The following is a 27,165-nucleotide window of genomic DNA, read 5'->3' on the forward strand; positions in this document are numbered from 1 at the left end:
TAACTTTGCACACACTCACAGGAAACCCCTTACCTTTGCTCATTCACAGGGACCCCTCACTGCTCACACTCACAGGAAACCCCTCACCATTGCTCACACTCACAGGGATGTCTCCTCACCTTTACTGACACTCACGGGGACTCCCCACTCTGCTCACCAGGGCTCACACACACTCCCTCTACTTGCTTTAAAACGCTTATTAACACCGACAAGGCACCGGCCCTGCAGCCGCGCCCCGGCCTTTGCCAGCCCAGTGCCCACTCTGCCGCTCCACCAGGCCTCGCCTTGTCCCGCCCCTGGACGTCTCCCTCCTCCAATCACCGCGCTGAATCATCATGCCCCCCCCACTGCCTGCTGACAGACATCTCTCGTCCAATCAGCTTCCTCGATCATCAGTCCCACTGTTTCGCGGAAAGTCATTTATAGATTTAGACACATGTTCTTTTTTTTAACAAATTTCAAAATCCGGAGAAATCTCATGCCTGCTTATCCATTCTACTTGTTACATCCTCAAAAACTTAAAATGTCATGTGAATTTAATTAGGGTTAAATATATATATATATTTTAAGTATTGTTATACATTTCTAAAGTTTGTATGATCTCACAATCTTATCTTTCCCAACCTTTAGTTTCCTTTTTATACATGGGCTAAACGCCCCAATTTACTGTACGCGCTTCACATCTTTTAGATAATCCCATCTTAGTGGAGCCTTCAATTTAATTGGCGAGAGTATGATTTTGGTCACATATCTCAGGCCCCAAGAGGGCAATGCATTGGATTAAAATCTTTAACTAATAGCAAGCTGCCCATCAAAATTTCAGAATAGGTTTGAATTGAATGGGTGGCTCCACAGTGACCAGTGGTTAAAACAGAATAAAGCAAAATATACAATTAGCAAACAGTTCTTACCTGAGCTACTTTTCCAGTGTACCCTGGAGCTGAAGATAGGTGATAGCCCTGTTCCCGCAATTGTCTTAACCGATCTTTCATTATCACAATGTTTCTAGAAAAAAAGATTACAATTCTAAGTTTCAAACTGCTTTGATTAGCATGTCAATAGATTTTGTTTTAGTAACTTTGCACTTTTTAATGTATCAAATACACCAATTTGTGGAGAAGGATTTAACTAAATATTTTAATAGGCACCATACAACAGGACCGAAATTGACTGAAAGGCCACAGTATACTTCCATCAGTCACTGTCCATTGACAAATTCTTCAGAGGGTAGCAGTGAAGTATTAACAATTAGTACAATAACCAAGTCTGTGGAAGGAATTTAATACAATATACCTTTGGTTAGCTATTGTTGGCATTGAGTCTTATATTGTAAGTGTTTGTAAGAGTTTGTAAGTGTTTTATGCACTGCTAATTGCGGTCTGAAATTCAACAGAAATTTGGTAAAAATGATCAAAATGCCTTATTCTTGGTTGTAGGTAAACTATCATCATTTAGAAACTAAAATTTGATTTTCTGGAGTGTTGGTTAGGAGAGAATCTTTAAGAGAAATATTTATACATTTTATGCTTACCGGTCTTCTATACCTGTTGCATCACAATTTTTTGCATCTGTGGATAGTTCTGGCCACCATCGCTTAAGGACAGCCCGGAGCCAGTTCAAACCAACAATCAGGTACCTGCAAAAAGGTTGAAAGGTTTTTTTTTTTAACAGATCACAAATAAAGATTTCTTCAGAGAGTGGTGAATCTCTGGAACTCTCTGCCACAGAGGGTAGTTGAGGCCAGTTCATTGGCTATATTTAAGAGGGAGTTAGATGTGGCCCTTGTGGCTAAGGGGATCAGGGGGTATGGAGAGAAGGCAGGTACGGGATACTCAGTTGGATGATCAGCCATGATCATATTGAATGGCGGTGCAGGCTCGAAGGGCCGAATGACCTACTCCTGCACCTAATTTTTATGTCTATGTTTCATATAATTAGAGAGAAAATAGATTAACTTTGCTTCAGTGAACATTTGGTACATATGCAATGGTTAAAAGTAAGGAAAACTTCCTTAAAATGTCTGTGGAATTCTAATTTCCTGGGCCAAAATAGACCAGGACCTGATTTAATCAGATACAACCATATTATTATAAACCCTGTGGGAATATCTGGATAAGGAGATCAAGACGTTTATGAATAAAATGCAGCACAAAATCATTAATATAAATTACCACTTACTAACAAGCCCCACTAGATTAAAGATAGACACAAAGTGCTGGAGTAACTCGGGTCAGACAGCATCTACTCCTCTTTCAACACGAAACATTAAACATTACCCATCCTTTTTCTCCAGAGATGCTGCCTAGCCCAGATTTACTCCAGCACGTTGTGTCTTTCTTCAGTATAAATCAGCATCTGCAATTCCTTTCTACCCACTAAACTAAATCTCACCTCATAATTGAATTCTTCAACAACATGGAATTTCTAGTGATCTTTAAACTCACTACCCCTAATCCCCTGACTCAATCTAATTTGATGGATTCTTGATGCACCATATAGCCACATCAAAAATGGCTGACGTTGCCACAATGTGCTCAAGAACAGGGTTTGAAATTAACGGTTACACGGTCGCCAGTGGCCACCTAAAATTCCACCGGGCAACCTAAAAGCAGTGTCATTTTGCTTGGCTTGGCCCCCCTCTCTATATCTCTCTCTGCCACTCTCCATCTCCGCACGCCATCCGTTTCCTGGCCTCCGGGTCTCCGATCTCCGGCCACTCCTCATCTGCCGGCACAGCCGGCCGCCTTGCACATGCGCACTGCCACGACCAGCACATCGGCCGCCCTGCACATGCGCACTGCCAAGGCCATTGGTCGGCACCGGGCACTTTCTCCCTCCCTTTGCATTGTGGGAGATCTGGCTAACATTGCTGTCCTGTCGCCGCCACCGCTGAAACCCATCACAGAATCACTCCCTGGAGCAACTCCCTGGAGTAACTCTTGATTCTTGGTTTCCTGGTACTCCAAAAATATTCCAAATGGAATTTAAACTGGAGGTGGCGGAGGGTGGACTTAAGCAAAAAAAAGTTCTTGGGGAAAAAAGAGCTGCTTTAAATTTAGTTGCGTCTGGTTGGGTAACTATGGTAGGGTGAAGACTATTCCATGCTTTAATTGTGCGTGGGAACTCCATGGAGCAGCCAGCATCTCTTGCTAGAAGAAATTGGGCGACATGTCGGGAAGAGATCCTTCTTTAGACTCCCTCTGGTTTTAGTGTTTTTAGTATAATTTAAAGATACAGAGCGGAAACAAGCCCTTTGGCCCACCGTTCCACGCCGACCACTGATCACCCTACATTAGTTCTACCCCACACAGTAGAGACGCAAGTCAAGAGTGATTTATTCTCCCATGTCCCTGTTAGAATAATGAAATCCTTAGTTGCAGCAGCACAACAGAATATGTAAACATAGTACTCAGTAAACAATGTTATAAACAAGAAAACAAAATATGAATGTGTGTGTATGTATGTAATATATATATATATATCAGACAAAAATCTGGAGTAACTCAACAGGTCAGACAGAATCTCTGGACAAAAGGAAAATATTACGTTTTGGGTTGGATCTGAAAAAGGTTTGTGCACACCTTTGGAACGTGGAAGGAAACAAGAGCACCCAGAGATAACCCATGCGATCAAAGGGAAAAAGAGCAAACGCCATACAGACAGCACCCCTATTGAGGATCAATCCTGGGTCTCTGGCACTTTTAGGTAGCAACGTTATGGCCAATGTACTGCCCCACAGTCTTGAACTGAATTAAACCACACAGTAAAGGTGACATAGCTTGACTTAGATTTAAGACTGAAAATGGATAGCTTATTTTTTTTTAGTAACCAAAGTTATCAACGTATAATTTTTTAGATTAGATTAGATTCCTTTATTTTCATTCAGACCTTTTGTTCTGAACGAAATTTTGTTGCCTGCAGTCATACATATAATAATAAATAACAAAACATACAATAAACACAAATTAACATCCACCACAGTGAGTTCACCAGGCACCTCCTCACTGTGATGGAGGCAAAAGTCTTAAAAGTCTGTCTCTTCCCTCCTTGTTCTCCCTCTGACACCAAAATATAGTGGTGTTGTGTGTTGGAAACCAAAATATAGTGGTACAGCTGGTAGACTTGCTGCCTCACACGCCAGAGATCTGTGTTCGATCCTGTCCTCGGGCACTGTGTTGAATTTGGACATTCTCCCCGCAAGCTTGCGGGTTTCCTCCCACATCCCAAAGCTTTGTAGGTTAACTTGTCTCTGTAAAATTGCCCCTAATGTGTAGGAAGTGGGTGAGGAAAGTGGGTTAACAGAACTTGTGTGAATGGTTGGTAGACAAAAAAGCTAGAGAAAATCAGCAGGTGAGGCAGCATCTATGGAGCGAAGGAATAGGCGACGTTTCGGGTCAAGACCCTTCTTCAGACTGATGTCGGGGAGGGGTGGGGGGGGAGGAAAAAGAAAGGAAGATGTAGAGACAGTAGGCTGTGGGAGAGCTGGGAATGGGAGGGGAAGGAGGGAGAAAGCAAGGACTACCTGATATTGGAGAAGCCCAAGTTCATGCCACAGGAGTGTAAACTACCCAAGTAAAATATGAGGTGCTGTTCCTCCAATTTGCGGTGGGCCTCACATGGAGGAGGTCCAGGACAGAAGGGTGGGATTCGGAACGGGAGGGAGAGTTGAAGTGCTGAGTCACTGGTTGGTTATTGCAAACTGAGTGGTGTTGTGCTAAGATCGCCAAGCCCGCGCTTGGTCTCACTGAGGGTGATCATACGCTGAATAATCCAACCACATTTTTGCTTGGAAGTGGAAAGAAATAATAGAAATTGCATTCATTGCAACATGTAAAAAGAGTTGAAATACTGTATTGTAATTTTGTTGCATGTCATTGTGGTATATATCATGTCTTGATTGGTGAATATGTTTAGTTTGTGACTTTATTTGAAGCAGAAATAATATGCGAATGCTTCATTGAGCATAATTCCGACTGGTAACTAGGCACTTTGTCCGAGCACATTATCGCACGCGTCATGCAAGCCGTCTTAAATGACCACCTAAACTGTCATTTGGCAGCCTAAAAATCTGCCTAGGTTGCCCGACTAGCAACAGAGAAAAAATGTTAAGTGAGAGCCCTGAATAGCCTTAACAAACCCAGTTCCTGGTATTAAAGTAATCCCAACAGATATCAAGCAATCATGCACATTGCATCAGGTGCATACACATTTTATGAATGAAATGGCAAGAGATCCATCCTAAATCTTAAAATAAACATTATAATGTATTATTAAGAATTAGTTACAAATAAACTCGTCATAATTCATTGATTGAGGTGTCAGCAAAGAATGAACAAAATTGTCAGATCTTATTTCTTTCCAAAAACCCTTTCAGCTAGGTATTGAAAAACATGTCGAAGTAAAACAGACAGCTTTGCAAACTGGCATTATTACCGTTGTGATCTCTCCTTTAGTTTACCAATTCCCAACCCAAAGATGTAACAAATGCAGGGTAAAGCCGTTTTCTGCAATTTCAGTTGTACTTACTCTTCAAACCTGCTTCTTAATAATTCTTGCACTAATGGTAATAGATCAACACAACAACCTATGGAGATTCTTTCTTTCTCTTCTTCCAGACTACAATGAAAAAAATAAATAAAAATTAGTTAACAAATCCACAAGCATCTTAATGGCAAAAACGAAATAAGGAATGTCAAAATTTACCTCTTGGTAAGTACAGGTAGACAATCTGCAACAACAGCAGTGTCCTGTATCCTACAGGCAACAGAAAGATACCATGTCAAATACTAATACAAAAGGACTAGAACATTTGGATGACAAAGTACACTATTCCCAACAATTCTAATATACTGAATTCATGCATAATAATGCTTTCCTGTGTAATTATAAATTTGTATTATGGAGAGGAAATCAACCACAATGCTAAAGATAAAACATAATGAATTACAATTACCTGACCAAATAAGCCACCAGCTCACTTGCACTTTTTTGCCAGAAAGTCAGGGCCACACTAAGTCTTAGGTTTCTGCCAAATAGCACTTGTGTCATAGTAGCATGATCCTTGGAAATCTGGAGTATTAACAGAATCAAACATCAATATTGAGAATTAAGCAGAAAAATGTCAAATTTTGCATTTTTGTCCCAGAATTTGTATCCAGTGGTAAAGTTACAACACTTTAAGATGACCTTGAAGAAAGCTCCCCACAAAGATATAACAATCACAGTGGTGAAAATTTCTTCTTGTTTAAACATTTTGTTTTCTTATTGGATGCTAAAACAAGATGATTTTTGACTGTCACCAGGCAGCACAAAAGAATTCTCTTAGATAGCAAATCAGAAGATAGCATAATTTAAATTAACATTTCAGGAAGCTTGAAGATTAAAACAGTCAGATATTCTTAAGCAAAAACCCAAATATATCACAAAGCATTACTTTGTTAAAGGTTTATTTAAAAATCGATTACAGTTTTAAGTATTTATGTTTATAAATTGCAATTCACATTACTAAAATCCCCAATTCAGGGCGAGTTTACCAAGCAGCTCAATATATCTCTCATTTTAATCCATTCAACAAACATTTTCACGGCATTTCACAACAAACTTTATCTTCTTAACAATTCAAGAGCTGTCCCATTGTTCCACTGAAAACAGTAGCCCAAAGTGGTGGGCTGGATTAGTGACCTTGACATCAACCAATGTTCAAACATAGACCTGTTTTGTTTGCTTCACACCATGCATTGAATTTACTGAGCAAATCACCAGAGGTGGGTAATTCAGGTTTAAATAATTATTTTTGTATACATTAAATTATTTGCTGTTCTCTATTTGTAGTTTAGTTTCTTATTGTCACAAGATTATTCCCGATGTTGGGGAAGTCCAGAACTAGGGGTCACAGTTTAAGGATAAGAGGGAAGTCCTTTAGGACCGAGATGAGAAAATGCAAGCTCGAAGGGCCGAATGGCCTACTCCTGCACCCATTTTCTATGTTTCTAAGTACCGAGGTACAATGAATAGCATTTGTTTGTGTGCTATCCAATCAAAGAAAATACTATTCATGATTGCAATCAAGCCGCTAGTAAATGGCAGTATTGTCAGTAAGCAGATAGCCCAGATTTAATGGAACTGATAAGAGCCAGAGGTGGGATGTGGGGATGTTTTATTTCCCTTTATACACAGTGGAATGCTTTACATAAAATGTTAGGAGTAGATTCAATAACAACTTCATAAACAAAAGTTGGATAATTATTTGAAAACATCTCTGTGGGTTTCCAATAAAGTGGGTAATGGGACTGAGCAGACACTTTTACAAAGAGTTGGTACATGCTGATGTGACAAGGCTGCATTGTTCAAAGATTCTATGATTGCAACTCATTTCATGACTGATACATGTTTGATGCCCATACAGGATATAATTTAAACTACTAATTAGGTTTCCCCACTCAAACACTTGTTCAATGAAAAAAGGTATAAATAAAAACTCAGAAATGTGTTCCGTTTTGGTCACCCTGCTAAAGGAAAAATGCCATTAAGCTGGAAAATGCAGAGAAGATTTAAGAGGATGTTGCCAGGACTTGAAGGCCTGAGCTATGGGGAGAAGATTAGGCAGGCAAGGACTTTATTACTTGGAGCACAGAAGGGTGACATGTGATCCGATAGAGGTGTATACGTTCATGAGTGGAATAGATAGGGTGAATGCACAGAGCCTTTTACCCAGAGTAAGGGAACCAGAATGAAGGTTTAAGGTGATAGGGGAAACAGTTAATAGGAACCCTGAGGAACATATATTTCACCAAGGGTGGTGGGAATATGGAAAGAGCCGACAGAGTAGCTATTTGAGGCAGGTACGAGAACATAATTTGAAAAACATTTGATAGGTACATAGGAAAGGTTTACAGGGATATGGGCCAAACGCGAGCAGGTGAATTCCGCGTAGATGGGTCATCTTGGTCGGCATGGGCAAGTTATGCCGAAGGGCCCGTTTCCGTGCTGTACAACTCTAAATATATCACAACATAAGTGGGGGAAACGTTCACATCCCTACCTGTGCAAAGTAATCAGCATTTGTGACAGAAGCACTGTCAGTCTGTGAAACTGAAAATTCACTGGAGTTCAGCTGTGAGTTGCGATTGTCATTATACACTTTAGGTACAGTGCCTGAACAAACAACTTCATTTTCTTTATTTGCCATGTCACAGCTCCAAACACGTGGACGCTGCTTTTTGTTGCCCACGTTTCTTTGGATTCGACGTCTGGTTTTCTTTTTAGCGCACACTGCTTTGGCTGTTTTAGGAAAGGTTTTCTCTGCTTGTTCAGTGGATGATCTGTGGAGACAAACACAGCAGCTCTGAAGATTACATCAGTCTCCAAATTCCAGGAAAGGATATTCACTAAAACAAACAAAGAAATGCATGATAGACGTTTCCATTGTAGCCTTTTTCTTTTTTGAACTAAAAAAGGAACAGAATCTCACTGCCCAGTTCTAATGAACATGAACAGAACTGGAGATCCTTGAGATGTTATTATTTGGTCACAGTGGATGCACTTCAGGTGCTTCTGTTTATATTTGAACACCTATCAATACATGCTTCAATACAAAGCATTAAACTTCACATTAAGTTCTAAATTTGTTGATCACACATATAAAGTGTGCAGCAGCATAAATGGTTTTAGTTCATTGGGTTTATTTCTGTTACTGAGCTTTGAGGTGAACCTTGTAACAGATTTATTATGTTGACTTTGTACTCTACGTGTCTTTATGTCACTCAATTATCAATACAACGGAGATTGTCCAAAAGCAGCCAATAATGTTTAGCAAGTGGAAAAAGAATACAATGGGACACACTTTCAAATAAAAAGAAAAAATTCTGGAAAACGCAAGAGATTATGCAGCACCTGTGGCAAGAGCAAAAGTCAAAAGTTTGGCTCTGCTACTCTGACAGAACCAGCACGTTTGCAAATGTCTCATCATCGGAGCAAATATGACAGAGAAGCAGGAACTGGGAGTCCTTACAGGAGGCATGCTAGAAGGAAGCAAAATCAGGATAGGTGTGAGAGTCTTTGGGCCTGTAGTGAATTGTAGTCAATCCCTTGAAATGGAGATGGAAGGATTCAGAAAGGAAAGGGATGCGTCAGAGATGGACTTTGTAAAGGTAACAGCAGAGTGAATATTGCTGCAAAAGTAATGCAATTTGAGTTCTGTATAACTCATAAGATCATGAAATAAGAGCAGAATTGGGTCATTTGGCTCATCAAGTCTACTCCGCCATTCAATCATGGGTGATCTATCTCTCCCCCCTAACCCTTCTCCTGCCTTCTCCCTATAACCTCTGACACCCGTACTAATTAAGAATCTATCTATCTCTGCCTTAAATATATCCAGACTTCGCTTCCACAGCCTTCTGTGGCAAAATAATTCCAAATTCACCAACTTCTGACTAAAGAAATTCCTTCTCATCTCTTTCCTAAAAGAACATCCTTTAATTCTGAGGCTATGACCTCTAGTCCTAGACTCTCCCACTAGTGGAAATGTCCTCTCCACTAGTGAAAATGTCCTCTCCACATCCACTCCAAGCCTTTCACTATTCTGGGTCCCCCATCATTCTTCTAAACTCCAGCAAGTATAGGACCAGTGCCGTCAAACACTCATCATATGTTAACCTACTCATTACTGAGATCATTCTTGTAAACCTCCTCTGCACCATCTTCAGAGCCAGCACATCCTTCCTCAGATATGGTGCCCAGAATTGCTCACAATGTTCTAAATGTGGCCTGACCAGCGCCTTATAGAGCCTCAACACTACATCCCTGTTTTTGTATACAAGCTCTCTCGAAATAAATGCTAACATTGCGTTTGCTTTCTGCAGGAAAAAGCACCCATTTAATCATCAATGACTGAAAAGAGTTTGGGAATGGGTCTCAAGTAGTGGATCTGAAACAAAAACTGTTCCGCGTGCCCCACAAAAAGACAGGTGGCTTGAATCCATGCGAGTGTCCATAGCTGCATCTTTGATCCAGATATATGGAAAAGATATATTAGGTTGTAGGATAAGTTGTTTCATGTGAAAACAAGTGCAGGCAGACAAATGGACGTGTTCCAGGCATGATATTCACCTCCAGAAAAAAAGTAGGAAGTATTGGCCGGGTGTCCAGGAGGTCGGCTAGGCCCCCGGCGGGTTCCAGGCATCAATGCAGGTAGTTTACATAACAGAAGCTTAGAAATTTTCTAACACATAACCAATAAAATAACCCCCAAAAGATAAATATTTCATGAAATAAATGACTTCATACAGCTAAAAAAAATCTTTACCAAAAAATGTTACCTGAAATGTCTGTCTCGTATTGTGTGCAAACTGCACAGGAAAAGCGATTGATAAACTTATGACAAGTAACATTACCTAAACTCTAGTTTCGCTTCCTCTTTTTGTAAGCTTGCTCAACATGGCTTCCCTGTGCTTCTTTCTTGCCTGTTGGGCTACTAACATGTTCTTGTCTCTTGGCTTCTGCAGCCATCTTCTGCTTCAGTCAGGGAAGCTGATCGGTGATTGGTCGCAATGCCCCTCGGAGACTGCGTCTGATTGGCCGCTGAGTGATCAGTGCATTATGTGATTGGACGTAATGCCCTTGGAGACAGCGACTGATTGGAGAAATATAGGCCAAAGCAGATTTTAAAGGAAGCTGGTTGGTGATCGGACGTAACCCTCTTAGAGACGGTGGTTGATTGGCTACCAAGTGACCGATACAGAGCGCATTATGCGATTGGACTCGACGCCCTTAGCGACAGCGGCCGATTGGACGGCAAAAAAATAAATTAAAAATTGAAATTCCGATTTAAATCGTAAGAATATCATGCCTGGTGTTTGTGAAAGGGAACTGGTCTGGGATGAAGCAGAGGAGCCCCAGATCATCTGAATGTGGAATAAATGTGTAGAGCGATTGCCCACAATTGTTAAGAGACATGAACATCTATCTGCATTTGCTATTGCCCATTGATTATAATTGAGTAGCAGCAAGTAAAAAGTTGGAACTAACTTGAATGGAACCTATGGTGGGGGTTGACTGGAATTGACATAATTAACAGGATTTTAAAGATTTTTGAAAGGCAGTTGAGGTGATGAGGAATAGGATACCAATCCCCGGCCCTGCACCACCCTCCACCTCCATCCTACAAAATAGCTACTCTCAGCTGTCGCTTCCTTCACTGTAGCTTTCTATCAGAACTGCAAGTCCATCTTCTTCTCCAGATTGACAAATTACTTTTATTATTACTTTAGTTCGGAACGGTTGCAGATTAATTAAAATGGGACAACAGCAAAATATAGACAGTGTCTTTTACACCAGAAAATGTACCGAAATTTGTCCTATTTATAATAAATTTATAATATAATTGAAAATGATATAAAATTATGATTTTGAGAAAATATTTTGCCCGTTACATGACAAATAAAATGACGATTTTGAGAAGATATTTTGTCCTTTACATGACAAATTACAGACAGCATTTTTTTAGTGTCTTAGTAATCAAGACTAGGATCATCAAATGGACGAGTTAAATTAGATTTTTTTTTTACCTATTAATCTCAGGATTCGCCTCTTTACATTCCGACAGCTTAACCTGGAATAAAAAACAAAGACATTATGAAAATACAGATTGAGAAAATAGTATTGGTTATGTTTTTGGATCTGTATTAGAAAAAAGTTATATTGCTATGGAAAACTGGGAAGTCCTACGTGCTATGAAAACAATATTTTACAAACACTGAAATTTTCATTCGTGTTGCATATATTCGTGTTGGATTTATTGTTTAAAGATTATTCTCATTATTAGGGTCACAAAGGACTGGCACCAAGAAATTCATTAAGAAAAGCTTTGGAAATAATATCATTGCAAAATTAAAGTCCTCCAAAGTGAACATTAATAACTAATGAAAGCACATATTTTGAGATTTAGTCTCAGTGATACAGTGTGGAAACAGACCCTTCGGCCCAACTCGCCAATATGAATCCATGAATAGGTGTGAGAATTTCAAAATATGATTTTTTTTTAAAAACGTGTTTATTCTTCTGCATGCAGCTCCCTACTCCTCAGCTGACATGGGCTGAGGAGTAGGGAGCTGCATGCAGAAGAATAAACACGTCTAGAGCACACATTTGTGTCCGACTAGTTTTTGGCTGGACTCCTGCCAGTCCCCGCCACAACCGTATAATTCGACATTGTTAATGGGGAAGAGAACAATGATATTGAATGAGTTTCCCAAGCTATTTCTCTTGCCATGAAATTATATTGAGAGAATATTTGGCAAACACTTGCTCCTTGCTTCAACTTTATAGATAATTTAATGGATTTAACATTGTAACAAATGATTGATTTGCATTTGTTAAACAAAGGTTTTTTTAATGTTTGGATTCGTATTGGTATTATAAGTAAATATTACCCTTAAAGGTAATGTATGTCCCACTTCAGCACAACGATCAGATTAAAGAATATGTGCAGTCGAGAACCATAGCCATCCTATGATGCAATTCAGTAAAGAAATAGCAGATGATTCCTGTTGCTGTCAATTGCTAGACTGCTGTTTGGAGAAGTGTAGGATAACTCAGCTTTTTCTTTGCATAATTGTAAAAATCACCCCCCCCCACCCCCCCGCCCCCAAAAAAAAAAACTATTTCTACAGCTTTATTCGCAGTTGTAGAGAAAAATTAGTACTTGATCAAAAGGTGGACAAAAAGGCTTTTGGCACTTTGGCCTTCATCAGTCAGAGTATTGAGTATAGAAGTTGGGAGGTCGTGTTGCAGTTGTATAAGACGTTGGTGAGACAGCATTTAGAATATTGTGTTCAGTTCCGGACAACATGTTATAGGAAAGATATTGTCAAGCTTGAAAGGGTTCAGAAAAGATTTACGAGGATGTTGCCAGGACTAGAGAGTGTGAGCTATAGGGAGAGGTTGAGGGAATGTCTTACAGAGGTATACAAAATCAAGAGAGGAATAGTTCAGGTAGATGCAGAGTCTTTTGCCCAGAGTAGGGGAATCGAGGACCAGATGACATAGGCTCAAGGTGAAGGGGAAAAGATTTAATAGGAATCTGAGGAGTAACTTTTTCGCACAAAAGGTAATGGGTGTATGGAACAAGCTGCCAGAGGAGGTAGTTGAGGCTGGGACAATCCCATTGTTTAAGAAATAGACTGATACATGGATAGGATAGGTTTGGAAGGATATGGACCAAGCGCAGGCAAGTGGGACGAGTGTAGCCGGTGTGGGCGAGTTGGGCCGCAGGGCCTGTTTCCACACTGTATCACTCTGAGACTAAATCTCAAAATATGTGCTTTCATTAGTTATTAATGTTCACTTTGGAGGACTTTAATTTTGCAATGATATTATCTCTCAAAGTTTTTCTTAATGAATTTCTTGGTGCCAGTCCTTTGTGACCCTAATAATGAGAATAATCTTTAAACAATACATCCAACACGAATATATGCAACACGAATGAAAATTTCAGTGTTTGTAAAATATTGTTTTCATAACACGTAGGACTTCTCAGTTTTCCATAGCAATATAACTTTTTTCTAATACAGACCCGCGCCTCCCCCACCACGACGCCGCCCTCTAGAGCCGATGGTTCGTCGTGACCTTGGATTGCTATCAGGAGCCGCCACATGACCCCCCCAGAACCAGAAGCACAGGACATCGCACGAGGCGGCCCGAGCGGGAGCCCAGGACGGCGGACGCCCGCAACGGGGAGGTTGCGCCACATGGACTGGCTCCCTCAGGTCCAAGTGGGCCGGTTTCAAACGAGCCACAGACACCATTTCATGCTGGTCTGCTAGGTCGATTGAATGTAGTAGGGCCGTGCTGCTGCACGCAAAAGGGACCTTCATACGGGCGCTGCAAGGGTGTCGTGGGAGTCACGGCGAAGAAAAACGTACGTTCAGCCCATCAGTGGCAGTGGCACATGGGAAGGGCCCACTTCATGACGCGACATTGTGATGGGAGATAGGACGCCGACCCTCTCCCGCAAGCGGATCAGCACCGATGACGGGGGTTCCTGGGACCCATCAGCAGCAGGGACAAACTCCCCGGGGACTGTGAGCGGAGCACCATATACCAACTCCACGGAGGACGTTGACAGATCCTCCTTGGGGGCCGTCCGAATCCCTAACAGGACCCACGGCAACTCGTTCATCCTCCCAGGGCCTGTGTGACGAGCCCTCAGGGCGACCTTCAGACAACGGTGGAACCGCTCCACCAACCCATTTGATTGGGGATGGTACGCTGTCGTGTGGTGGAGCTGCGTCCCCAACAGACGGGCCCTGGCGGACCACAGTTCAGATGTAAACTGGGCGCCCCGGTGTATTGTGATGTGCAGTGGAACCCCAAAGCGAGCAATCCAGGCTGCTACGAGGGTACGAGCACACGGCTGCGTTGAAGTGTCCGCGAGTGGGATGGCCTCCGGCCACCGAGTAAAACGGTCGACCACCGTAAGCAGGTGTGAAACTCCTTGGGACTGAGGTAGCGGCCCCACGATGTCCAGGTATATGTGATCAAACCGCCGGCGTGGCACTACAAAGTCTTGAATGGGCGCCCGGACGTGTCTATGCACATTTGATGTCTGGCACGGGTTGCACACCCGGGGCCAACGAGCGACCTGCTTCCGAAGTCCGTGCCACATAAACCTTGCGGCCACCATAGCGACCGTTGAGCCAGAACGATAGGCCTCAGCTAACCCGTGGATACGTCACAGAGAATGGAGCCCGAGGAACTCAACGGTACATCCTCAAGCACCAAGCCAGAGATCGCGGTGCGGTACGCCGGCATCTCATCGTCCGCTAACTGAGCCGCCGCCAAGTCGGAGTATTCTATCCCCGAGGATAGAATTTCTGCTGTCATAGAAACATAGAAAATAGGTGCAGAAGTAGGCCATTTGGCCCTTCGAGCCTGCACCGTCATTCAATATGATCATGGCTGATCATCCAACTCAGTATCCCATCCCTGCCTTCTCTCCATGCCCCTGATCCCTTTAGCCACAAAGGCCACATCTAACTCCCTATTAAATATAGCCAATGAACTGGCCTCAACTACCTTCTGTGGCAGAGAATTCCACAGATTCACCACTCTGTGTGAAAAATGTTTTCCTCGTCTCGGTCCTAAAAGATTTTCCCCTTATCCTTAAACTGTGACCCCTTGTTCTGGACTTCCCCAACATCAGGAACAATCTTCCTGCATCTAGCCTGTCCAACCCCTTAAGAATTTTGTACGTTTCTATAAGATCCCCCCTCAATCTTCTAAATTCTAGCGAGTACAAACCAAGTCTATCCAGTCTTTCTTCATATGAAAGTCCTGACATCCCAGGAATCAGTCTGGTGAACCTTCTCTGTACTCCCTCTATGGCAAGAATGTCTTTCCTCAGATTAGGAGACCAAAACTGTATGCAATACTCCAGGTGTGGTCTCACCAAGACCCTGTACAACTGCAGTAGAACCACCCTGCTCCTATACTCAAATCCTTTTGCTATGAATGCTAACATACCATTTGCCTTCTTCACTGCCTGCTGCACCTGCATGCCTACTTTTAATGACTGGTGTACCATGACACCCAGGTCTCGTTGCATCTCTCCCTTTCCTAATCGGCCACCATTCAGATAATAGTCTACTTTCCTGTTTTTGCCACCAAAGTGGATAACCTCACATTTATCCACATTATACTGCATCTGCCATACATTTGCCCACTCACCCAGCCTATCCAAGTCACCTTGCAGCCTCCTAGCATGCTCCACACAGCTAACACTGCTCCCCAGCTTTGTGTCATCTGCAAACTTGGAGATGTTGCATTCAATTCCCTCGTCCAAATCATTAATATATATTGTAAATAGCTGGGGTCCCAGCACTGAGCCTTGCGGTACCCCACTAGTCACTGCCTGCCTTTGTGAAAAGGACCAGTTTACTCCTACTCTTTGCTTCCTGTCTGCCAGCCAGTTCTCTATCCACATCAATACAGAACCCTTAATACCGTGTGCTTTAAGTTTGTATACTAATCTCTTATGTGGGACCTTGTCAAAAGCCTTCTGAAAGTCCAGATATAAAACATCCACTGGTTCTCCCTTGTCCACACTACTAGATATATCCTCGAAAAATTCTAGAAGATTCGTCAGACATGATTTACCTTTCATAAATCCATGCTGACTTTGTCCAATGAATTCACCACTTTCCAAATGTGCTGCTATCCCATCTTTAATAACTGACTCCAGAATTTTCCCCACCACCGATGTTAGACCAACTGGTCTGTAATTCCCCGTTTTCTCTCTCCCTCCCTTTTTAAAAAGTGGGGTTACATTAGCTACCCTCCAGTCCTCAGGAACTACTGCAGAATCTAAAGAGTTTTGAAAAATTATCACTAATGCATCCACTATTTCTGCGGCTACTTCCTTAAGTACTCTGGGATGCAACATATCTGGCCCTGGGGATTTATCGGCCTTTAATCCATTCAATTTCCCTAACACCACTTCCCGGCTAACCTGGATTTCACTCAGTTCCTCCATCTCATTTAACCCCCAGTCCCTTGCTATTTCCGGCAGATTATTTATGTCTTCCTTAGTGAAGACAGAACCAAAGTAGTTATTCAATTGGTCTGCCATGTCCTTGTTCCCCATGATCAATTCGCCCGTTTCTGACTGCAAGGGACCTACATTTGTTTTAACTAATTTTTTCCTCTTCACATATCTATAAAAACATTTGCAGTCAGTTTTTATGTTCCCTGCCAGTTTTCTTTCATAATCGATTTTCCCTTTCCTAATTAAGCCTTTTGTCCTCCTCTGCTGGACTCTGAATTTCCCCCAGTCCTCTGGTAGGCTACTTTTTCTGGATAATTTGTACGCTTCATCTTTTGTTTTGATACTATCCCCAATTTCCCTTGTTATCCACGGATGCACTACCTTCCCTGATTTATTCTTTTGCCATTTTGGACAATGATTGAATGCCACCATTAATTGTTTAAAAAAAAAATCATTGATCTATCAATGTTCCTTTACCATTCTGTCACATTCTACATTACTTGCTCGACCAAACAAGTAAGTTAACGGCTGTTAATTCCATCATCCACATCACTAATAAATATAGTACGCAGGGAAGCCCCAAAGTAGAACACTGTAGGCCAATATTAATTAGTTATTATTAGATTGTGTGTATATATAGTGTAGACCAATATGAATTAGTCACTAGATAGTGTATATATACTCATTATACTTCTTGTCCCTCTTAACTCCTTATCCATGTCAAAACATTACCCGCAATTTCACAATTAACATCCAGAGATCTCTTATAAAACTACATTATTTCCAGCTTCAAAGTATACAACTTGATTAGTTGTATGTGATTTATCCTGTAAATCAAACTTTAAATCAGATGAATTCTACTCGCATTCTCCAGTGCTAGAAGGGCAACAAGTTTTGTTTCGATCGATGGTATATTTTAAAAGTTAAAAGGTTAAAAATCGTAAAAACTGCGCATGCGCAGATTGGTCTCGTCTCCTCTCCTGTCAGTTGCCGCCATGCAGATTGGTCTCCTGTCCCGTCAGTCGCCGGAACAGTGACAACCCTTCCGGCACCATCGCCACATTGATTGGCCGGGTCCGCTATCAGTCACGGGTGGCACCCGCCTTGCACGGCGAGGAGAATATAAAACTGAGAATATATAACGGCTGGAGCTGCGTCTGCGGATGCCTCCGTGATGCCGAGCAGGCGGCCAAGCCCACTTCACGGTCTCCGTGGTGCCCAGCCGCGGGCGCCATCGGCCGCTTCGTCCGACCCGGGCTTCTACCCGCGAGGCCCAAGCCGGGATTCTATGCGGCGATCCAGGATGCATTTAGACCGCAGCGGTGAGGCCTCGCGACGATAGGGGCCTTGCCGAATTTCAAAATCCACAGAGAAATCTATATCTTCCTCTTTTTTCCTGTCTCATGTCTGGTGGGGGAGGAGGGGGGAATAGAGGGAGAGGAGGGCAGTGGGGGTGGTGAGGAGGGATAGTGGAGGGGGATAGGGGAGGTGAGGAGTGGGGAAGGGATAAAGGGATAGGAGGGGGGTACGGAGGGGAGTTATGGAGGGAGGGAGTGACAGAGTAGTGGAAAGGAGATGTGATGGAGGAATTGGGTGAGGGGAGGAGGAGAGGGGAAAGAAGAGGGAGGGGGAGGGAGTTCTGGCGATGAGGGGAAATGAGCTGCGCCTGCGCAGTTGGGGGCTATGTGTGAGTGGTGGAATATTGCGTTGGGGGAACGGGCGAGTGGTGGAATATTGTGTTGGGGGAGCAGACCCAACGGGTCTCCACTTAGTCTTGTCCTTCTTAAATAGCACCAACATTTAGCAACTTTTCAACCTCGAGAGCAATTCCTGAAACAAGATTCTTTCTAAAATCATAAACTAAACCACTAACAATTTTCCTTTTTTTGACTACACAGACAAAATATATGATTTATTTGACCTCACTTCTAATTTGCTTATGCGGCACCTTATTTGAATTTGGAGCTACTTTATCAAAGTTCTTTTTCTTTTCTAGTGCATACAAATCAATTCTCATAAACAACATAATGCCGGAGAGAAAAAAAATCAAGATCTTGCAAATACAGAAGTCATTGATATTTTGGCGCAGTTACAAGTGAAATGATATAAGGAAATAAAAGTCAAGGACAAATGTGGAAGCACAAAACATTACTATACATACATAATGTAGACTGGGAAAGTAAGCGTGCAGGTACAGCAGGCAGCGAAGAAAGCTAATGTTGGCCTTCATAACAAGAGGAGTTGAGTATAGGAGCAAAGCGGTCCTTCTACAGTAGTACAGGGCCCTAGTGAGACCACACCTGGAGTATTGTGTGCAGTTTTGGTCTACAAATTTGAGGAAGGACATTCTTGCTTTTGAGGGAGTGCAGCGTAGGTTTACGAGGTTAATTCCCGGGATGACGGGACTGTCATATGTTGAAAGAATGGAGCGACTGGGCTTGTATACACTGGAATTTAGAAGGATGAGAGGACACCTTATTGAAACATATGATTATTAAGGGATTGGACACAGTAGACGCAGGAAACATGTTCCCGATGTTGGGGGAGTCCAGAACCATGGGCCACAATTTAAGAATAACGGGTAGGCTATTTAGATCAAAGATGAAGATAAACTTTTTCACACGGAGAGTTGTGAATCTGTGGAATTATCTGCCTCAGAAGGCAGTGGAGGCCAATTCTCTGGATGCTTTCAAGAGAGTTAGATAGAGCTCTTAAAGATAGCAGAGTCAGGGGATATGGGGAGAAGGCAGGAATGGGGTACTGATTGTGGATGATCAGCCATGATCACAGTGAATGGTGGTGCTGACTCGAAGGGCTGAAAGGCCTACTCCAGCACCTATTGTCATTCCCACTTGCGATTTTTATAGACTAGATGTTCATGATAGGTCACTATTGTCAGCAAAATTGTTGTTACATTTGAAGCTGGAGAAGAGTTGAGCTTATGCTGCCTGAAAATTTATGAGGCCTGAAGAAAAACTAACGTATAAATCTGGAAATAGAATAAAGAGGAATCCGCAGGATATATCTCAACATTGGTTATGAAAACAATGATGAAAAGGCCAGCTTGATGTACTAGACACAATGGAGCAAGGACAATGGTAACAATAATCAAATGGAGAATTTTCACAATACATTATGTAATATTGTGCAGTTTTATTCTTTTTTTTTGCTCACCTTTTTCATTATCTCACTGTAATCAGAATGCATTCTTTTACCAAGTTGCTTCTTTGCAATAAGCTCATCTTCCACAGCAAATAATACACCTTGCCTGCCATTTTGAAGTCTAGATGCCATAATAACTTTCAATCCTAGGTTGAAAACAGATGAGAAAATATAATATGCTCATTCCTTTAACTAATTCTCAGAAAAGTTAAACACAATTAGCAAACGACTTAGCTTGTCTATTGTGCACAAATCAACTTTACTCGATTTCTTTCTCTTCTGTGATCATTGTTCCTAAGATATTCAGCTTTTTTCTACTGACTCAGATGGTTGTTTTGGCTATGGTACCCCAAATCACATGAAGCGCCCTGGCTGGACTTATTTGTGTCATTCATCACTATTAATACATGCAGTTTGTAAACTCAACTGGCTTTATATTTACAGTGTTTATAGAAAGAAAAGAGAAAGTAGCCATCTTCAACTTCAGCCCTGTGAGCAAGACTAGATCAACAAGCACAGAAAAATAGGCTGCATTAAGTTCCTCAGTCAGTAGATGCAGCTGGTCCAGGGATTTTCATGAAAGAGATGAATAGACAAGGCTTGTGTAAGAAAGAACTGCCGAAGCTGGGAAAATCGAAGGTAGACTCAAAATGCTGGGGTAACTCAGCGGGTGCGGCAGCATCTATGGAGAGAAGGAATGGGCGTCGATTCGGGTCGAGACCCTTCTTCAGACTGATGCAAGAGGGGGGCGGGACAAAGATAGAATTTAGGCGGAGACAGTAAGATTATTAGAAGAACTGGGAGGGGAAGGAGAGAGAAAGCAAGGGCATTCATACCGCTGGGGTGTAATACCCAAGCAAAATATGAGGTGCTGTTTCTCCAATTTGCGCTGGGCCTCACTCTGACAATGGAGGAAGCCCAGGACAGAAAGGTCAGATTGGGAATGGGAGGGGGAGTTGAAGTGCTGGGCCACCGGGAGATCAGATAGGTTCAGGCGGACTGAGCTGAGGTGTTCAGCGAAACGATCGCCAAGCCTGAACTTGGTCTTGCCGATGTAGAGAAGTTGACAACTGGAACAGCAGATACAGTAGATGAGGTTGGAGGAGGTGCAAGTGAACCTCTTCCTCACCTGGAAAGACTGTTTAGGTCTTTGGATGGAGTCGAGGGGGACAGGTAAAGGGACAGGTGTTGCATCTCCTGCAGTTGCAGAGGAAAGTACCTGGGGAAGGTGTGGTTTGGGTGGGAAGGGACGAGTTGACCAGGGAGTTTCCGAGGGAACGGTCTCTGCGGAAAGCAGAAAGGGGTGGAGATAGGAAGATGTGGCCAGCAGTGGAATCCCGTTGGAGGTGACAAAAATGTTGGGAGGATATGCTGAATAAAAACTGGATATAATAGGATTACATTCAGTTCTCCCACTGGTCCTACGGTCTCTGCCTCCATTCTATCTTTGTCCCGCCCCCTCCCCTGATATCAGTCTGAAGAAGGGTCTTGACCCGAAACGTCGCCCATTCCTTCTCTCCGTAGATACTGCCTCACCGGCTGAGTTACTCCAGCATTTTGTGTCTACAAAAAAACAAGGTTTGATGTTTTTCAAGAAATGGATGACTATAGATTCAAGGATGAATTGGATGCCATTGATATCTAACAAATATTTAATTAAACTAATTCTTTACACATTGCTGCCACTCAGTATCTCAAATTCTCTTTCAGTACATATGGCTTCCAGATGACATATTCTGCTGGTCCCAGATTCATGCATGTTTGTCCTGGTCCATAAACTTAGCAATACTAGTTATTAAATACCAGGAAATCAACAATGGCAACCAGTTCTCGCTCCATTCTTACGTCAAGCTCATGTTTACTTTCTCTATGCTCTATTTGTTTTGGTCTTAACTGCCCATAAGATTCAGAATGAAAATGTAAACATTTTAAAGTAGGAACAAACATGTGAATTGCTAAATAATACACAACTCATCTATACATACATAATTCAACATGCATTTTATCAAATAAATAACTGCTCCTCACACATAAAACCTTGTATTTAAAAATATCATCTGGGGGCTTCTCACTAATTAACATAATTTTTTTCTTGGGAATAACTTGCTTCACAAATCACTGGCAATTAATCTCTTGCCTTTCATTAACATTTTCCAATTCATGGACTTTTTGCCACAATTTTTCATAAAATTTCCAGAGTTATAATGTTGTACTTCACTTTGTTTCTAACCATTTCCAGGCATCCACAGAACAGATAACAAACTGTTATATAAATAAATATACTGCTGCTCCACATATGAGTGTAAAGAAAACAGTACATTTTCCTTTAATTAAAATGTCAATGTAATAAAATAATGCCAAAATCAGTTAACCACTATATTTTTATCTTTCTTAATGCATATTAAATACTTCAAACGACTGTATCAATAGTTGAAAAAAGACAACTGTATATACAGACCAAGATTTAAGCACTGATTTCACGCACTAATGGTGCAAAAAAATGCAATGCTGAAATTCAGAATAAAAAACAGAAAAGGTGGATATAAAAACGCCACGCAAAATTTTCACCAGTGCATGTTTGGGAAATGGAAAAGGACGATTGTGAGGTAAGTAATAGTAATTCTCAAAACACAAATAATTTGAAGATCCCACATCTAAAAATAATTGAAATATTTAGTCATCATAAGGTCATAAGGAATAGGAGTAGAATTAGGCCATTCGGCCCATCAAGTCTACTCCGCTTTTCAATCATGCCTGATCAATCTCTCCCTCCTAACCCCATTCTCCTGCTTTCTCCCCATAACCTTTGACATCCGTCATCTTAAATCAGTATCAATTATTTAGACATATTAAAACTTCAAAAATGGATTGAATCTTTCAGGAATATTTAAAATAAATATTCTAGAAAATTCTCAGATTGAGCAGCGAGGAATATTGTAATTATAAATGTGAGAAATATTGAAATTATAAATGCTTAGACCAATACATATTGTGAGAAAATCGGAGATGAGACACAATGTGGAAGTTATCCAGCCCATTGAGCCTTTGTTGGTTCACAATTGTTGCATTACCCAACTGATCTGCAGTTCACTTATTCTCTTTCACATGTCTATCAACCTTTCCTCCATCAGTGGTGTTGATTCATCCATGGTTTTAATAGCCTGCTCACATGTAAATAAAAATTTACATGCCAACTGCGGCAGTGTAATGAAATAAATACATCACACCTATTAGAGTTCAGTAACAGCGAGGGAAAGAAAAAGATCCTTTCAGAGAAAGAAAATTAGGTAAATAATGTCAGCTCTGCTAAATTAATACAATTTTTGTCCCCAAGGTAGAAAGTTGAGGATTACAATCCACTCAACTTCACAGGGGTACAGCATGATAAGATGTCATATTCCAATATGATGTTAAACTAACACATTGCCTGCTCTCTGATAGACTTTGAAGCATGTACTTTAGCAACGTCTAAGAGACATTTAGACAGGTACGTGGATAAGACAGGTTTAGAGGGATATGGGCCAAATACAGGCATGTGGGACTCGTGCAGATGGGACACGTTGGCCGGTGTGGGCAAGTTGGGCCGAAGGGCCTGTTTCCACACTGTAAGACTGTGACTGTATGAGAAGTGTCCCTACACATTTGATCAGTATTTACTTTTTAACCCTATTCAAAGCCTATTTTTACATTGACGCTGTTATGTTCATATTGGCTCCATGCTTCCTACAACAGAAATAATTTGAGTGCAGATGACTCTTTGGAACATCGTCATAATGTAAAAGGCACCAAACAAATGTTTTTTTTTTAATTTTCATTGCTGAGGGAAATATAACACCAACAAAGGGGCAGATGGGTTAATGCTTAAGATCACAGGATAGTAGTGCATCAATGCTATAGGAAGTATCATAGATTATGTGCTCAGATCTCTGAGTGAGGCTTAAATGCAAAATCTCCGGGCAAGCACTGCTATTGGTGTCATGGCTGAAACTGTTATTGGCTTTTAAACAGCTGACAATTTTTGCAGATTGAACAACATCTTATCGCCTTCTCAATTTGTAATGCAAATTTTAATATGTAGTTACACTTCCTTTTTGGCTTATAATATATTTGATTGTAACATTTCAGTAAAAAGTACATAATTAATCATATATTTTGAAAAAGCAGAACCTCAAAGACAAAGTAGGCTTAGCCCATTTGCCATTAGAAATTAATATTCAGTGCAAACAGGCAATGTAAAATTAAAGAGAGGATTCAACATCAGCTGAACGTTTGCCTGTCATACTGTGGATTGGACCAGTGAAATTGGAAGCTGCTGATTTGAAAAATGCAGCTGCACACCCAAATGCTGCCACAGGCTGCACTTTCTGTGAATTAATGAAGCTTTGCAGAACGTCACCAAAACTCCTGACTTCAGATCAGTACCCTCTGACTATTTTTTACATGCAACATTATCTACTTTTTGCATTATCAAAAATTGGAAAATCTGAGATATATAGAAGACTGAAGACTCTTTCATCCTGCTGACATTTATAAGCTTGAATAAAAAGACAATGCTGGAGTAAATCAGCGGTCAGGGACCTTTCTTCAGACTGATTGGGGGGGGTCAGGGGGGGGGGGACTGATTGGGGGGGGGGGGGGGGGGGGGGGGGGGGGGGGGAGGGGGGAAAGAAAGATGGAAGAGAAGAGGAGCAGGACAAAGGCTGGAAAGTGATAGGTGGATACAGGTGAGTTTTTGGTAGGCAGATGGTTGGATACAGACCAAAGGTGAAAAGACAAAAGGTGTGAGATAAGGAAAGAGGTGTTACAAATAGTGAAGCCAGAGGAAGGAATTTATGGGGAAAGAGGGAGGCAGGGGAGAAATGGATGCAGGCTCAGGTGTGCCAGAGAAGAGGGTGGGAGAAAAGGGGGCACAGTTGGTTAGTTACCTAAAATTAAAGAATTCAACGTTCATGCCATTGTTTTGTAATCTACACAAGCAGAATACGAGGTGCTTTTCCTCCAGTTTGCATGTGGCCTCACTCTGGCAACAGGGGCAACCCTGGACGGAAATATTAGTATGGGAATGGGATGTGGAATTAACAACCAGGATATCCGGAAGGCCTTGCTGGACCAAGCGCAGATGTTCAGCGAAACCTGGGTCTTACCAACTTAAAGGAGGCTACATCAGAAACACTGGCAGCAGATAAGGCAAGAGGAAGTGCACACGAGTCTTCGTCTCACCTGGAAAGACTCCTGGTGTCCCTGGATAGATACGAGGGAGGAGGTTATAGTGACAGAGGTTACACCGCTTGCGGTTGTAGGAGAAAGTACCTGGCGCCGGGGGGGGGGGGCTTTTCGGTGGGAGAAGATGAATGATGAATGAACTAATGTAGTTGTTTAGGGATCAGTCTAGGAACCTTTCCTTTCAATATACCCATCTAAATGTATTTTTAACATTATAACCGTATTTGCCTCTGCAGCTTGTTCCATACATTTGCCAAGTCAGGTCTTTTCTCTTTCATCTTAATTAAATGTCCTCTAGTTTTAGGCTCCCCTACCGTGGGAAAAAGACTATGATTGTCTACACCCCTCATGATTTTGTATACAAGGTCACCCTTAACTTCCTTTTGCACAAGAATAAAAAGATCCAGCCTATCCAATATCTCCTTAAAAGTGAAGCTTTCCAGTCCCAGTCATCCCCGTGAATCTTTGCTGCACGCTTTCTAGCTTAAGGACATCCTTCCAATAGGTGGGCAACCAGAACTATTTTATTTTTTGTCCAATCCTACTTCCAATCACATAAGAAATGAGTTTGCAATAAATAATTTACATGTATGTATGCAAGCTTCAAATACTCAGTTTGGTTTTAGTTTTTTTTTTTAAAGAAAACAAAGTATAGATGCTATTCAGCTTTGTAAACAATACATTTGTATACCTCAGTAGTTCCGTATACATATAGATGAATAGTGGTCAAATAACAGAAAAGCTTCCTGCTTTGACAACTTCATCCTTTGTACAAGTTCCCTCACGGGAATCCGCATGCAAACAAAATGGATTCAAACGACCGCAGATTTGCCGTTGATAGGGCGGGTCTTTCAGGATCATTGGGATTTGTCCCTGGCTTTAAAAATAAACAACTTTTCAGGGTTTCGCAGCCGCCACATCCCAGCTTTGGTTGTAACGATGATTTATTTTTTTTAATCGATAACAAGGATTTACACCGATGCACTTTGTGTATAAAGATGATCAAATACATTGAATTTGAGGGCAGCGTCGCCAATCCCCAATGGGTCGAGACGGAGGCCTCAGGCTTTGCACCAGCAGACACATTCACTCACCCTAACATTTTACAGCGTTTCGCCGGAGCTACGAGTGGATAGAAACCGTGCCAGTCCTCCTCCTCCAGCCCTGCACTGGGCCCCTCAGTCGTTGCTCGCTAATGAGAGTCAGTCAATGAACCGCCGCCTGCCAAACCCGTCTCTGCGCCATTGACAAGAGCCCGGAGCATCACGGGATAGCCGTGGTCTTCCAGCTCGGAGGACCGAGCCACCACCCGGCGCAAAGATCCTAGAGGAGCAAGATAGACCACTCCTCGAAAACGCGTAGTATCACGTGTGTGATTGTGGACGCCATTTTTTGAGGCATTTATTGGCAAAGATCCTAGAGGAGCAAGATAGACCACTCCTCGAAAAACGCGTAGTATCACGTGTGTGATCGTGGACGCCATTTTTTGAGGCATTTTATTGGGCTTCCCCCACACTGTCATGGCGCCCTTATCTAAATGTTCATCTCACTGCTCTGCTATCAATTGTTCTAATCGTAAATCTAAACGACCCGACCTGTCATTCTTTAGGTTCCCCAATAAAAAAGAAAGGTGAGAAAATATTTTTATTATTTTCAGTCGATATTCTGTCGTGAAAATGTTATTTTCTGTTCTCCCATCAACGGCCATTGGGAAACTAGGTTTGTCGGTACATTAGAAAGTTATTAGACTTATTTTTAATAGATCTTTACTTACCATAATAATAAAGACAATTTTAACACTTCTGTACGTTTTTGGTTTTGTTCTTGTAAGGGATTGGTCTCCACAATATGGCCCGCGGACACATTAGGTCCAGTGACCAGGAGATTTTTCGAGCTCAGATTCAAGTCCAAGAATGGGCGGCTGTTACCCATTATATCCCTCGAATTGTCAAGACATCACAAGCAAAGATCACAAGCCCACCGTGAAGAAGGGTGCATCAAATATTATACAACTCTGCGCTATCATCTTTGGTGCAATGGTGGGCCGGGGGGGTCGGTGGCGGCGGCCGCAATCAAAGATACTAGAGGAGCTCTGCTCTATAATCTTTGGTCGGAATGGGACGGCTGCGCGTTATAATGTGCTATCGTTCCACTCTCCCTCTCCCCCTTCTCCCTGTCCCCCTTCTCCCTCTCCCCCCTTTTCCCCTTCTCCCTCTCCCCCCGTCCCCTTCTTCTCC

At 42.0% G+C, this 27,165-nt stretch overlaps 1 protein-coding gene across 1 annotated transcript in view; it reads right to left on the reverse strand.

Moving 5' to 3' along the window:
- The window catches only part of katnbl1 (katanin p80 subunit B-like 1), a 33,441-nt gene extending 7,219 nt beyond the window's left edge, over positions 1-26,222 (reverse strand). The window contains exons 1-9 of the mRNA XM_055640736.1: positions 26,023-26,222; positions 19,718-19,851; positions 11,568-11,611; positions 8,042-8,321; positions 5,954-6,069; positions 5,704-5,754; positions 5,527-5,616; positions 1,532-1,636; positions 912-1,005 (exon numbers count right to left, since the gene is read on the reverse strand). Coding sequence (XP_055496711.1) covers positions 912-1,005; positions 1,532-1,636; positions 5,527-5,616; positions 5,704-5,754; positions 5,954-6,069; positions 8,042-8,321; positions 11,568-11,611; positions 19,718-19,837 — 900 coding nt within the window. The 5' untranslated portion in view covers positions 19,838-19,851; positions 26,023-26,222. The remainder of the gene's footprint in view (positions 1-911; positions 1,006-1,531; positions 1,637-5,526; positions 5,617-5,703; positions 5,755-5,953; positions 6,070-8,041; positions 8,322-11,567; positions 11,612-19,717; positions 19,852-26,022) is intronic.
- Positions 26,223-27,165: the final 943 nt, after the last annotated feature.

Source organism: Leucoraja erinacea, chromosome 9, assembly GCF_028641065.1.
Source record: "Leucoraja erinacea ecotype New England chromosome 9, Leri_hhj_1, whole genome shotgun sequence".
NCBI classification, from domain to species: Eukaryota; Metazoa; Chordata; class Chondrichthyes; order Rajiformes; family Rajidae; genus Leucoraja; species Leucoraja erinaceus.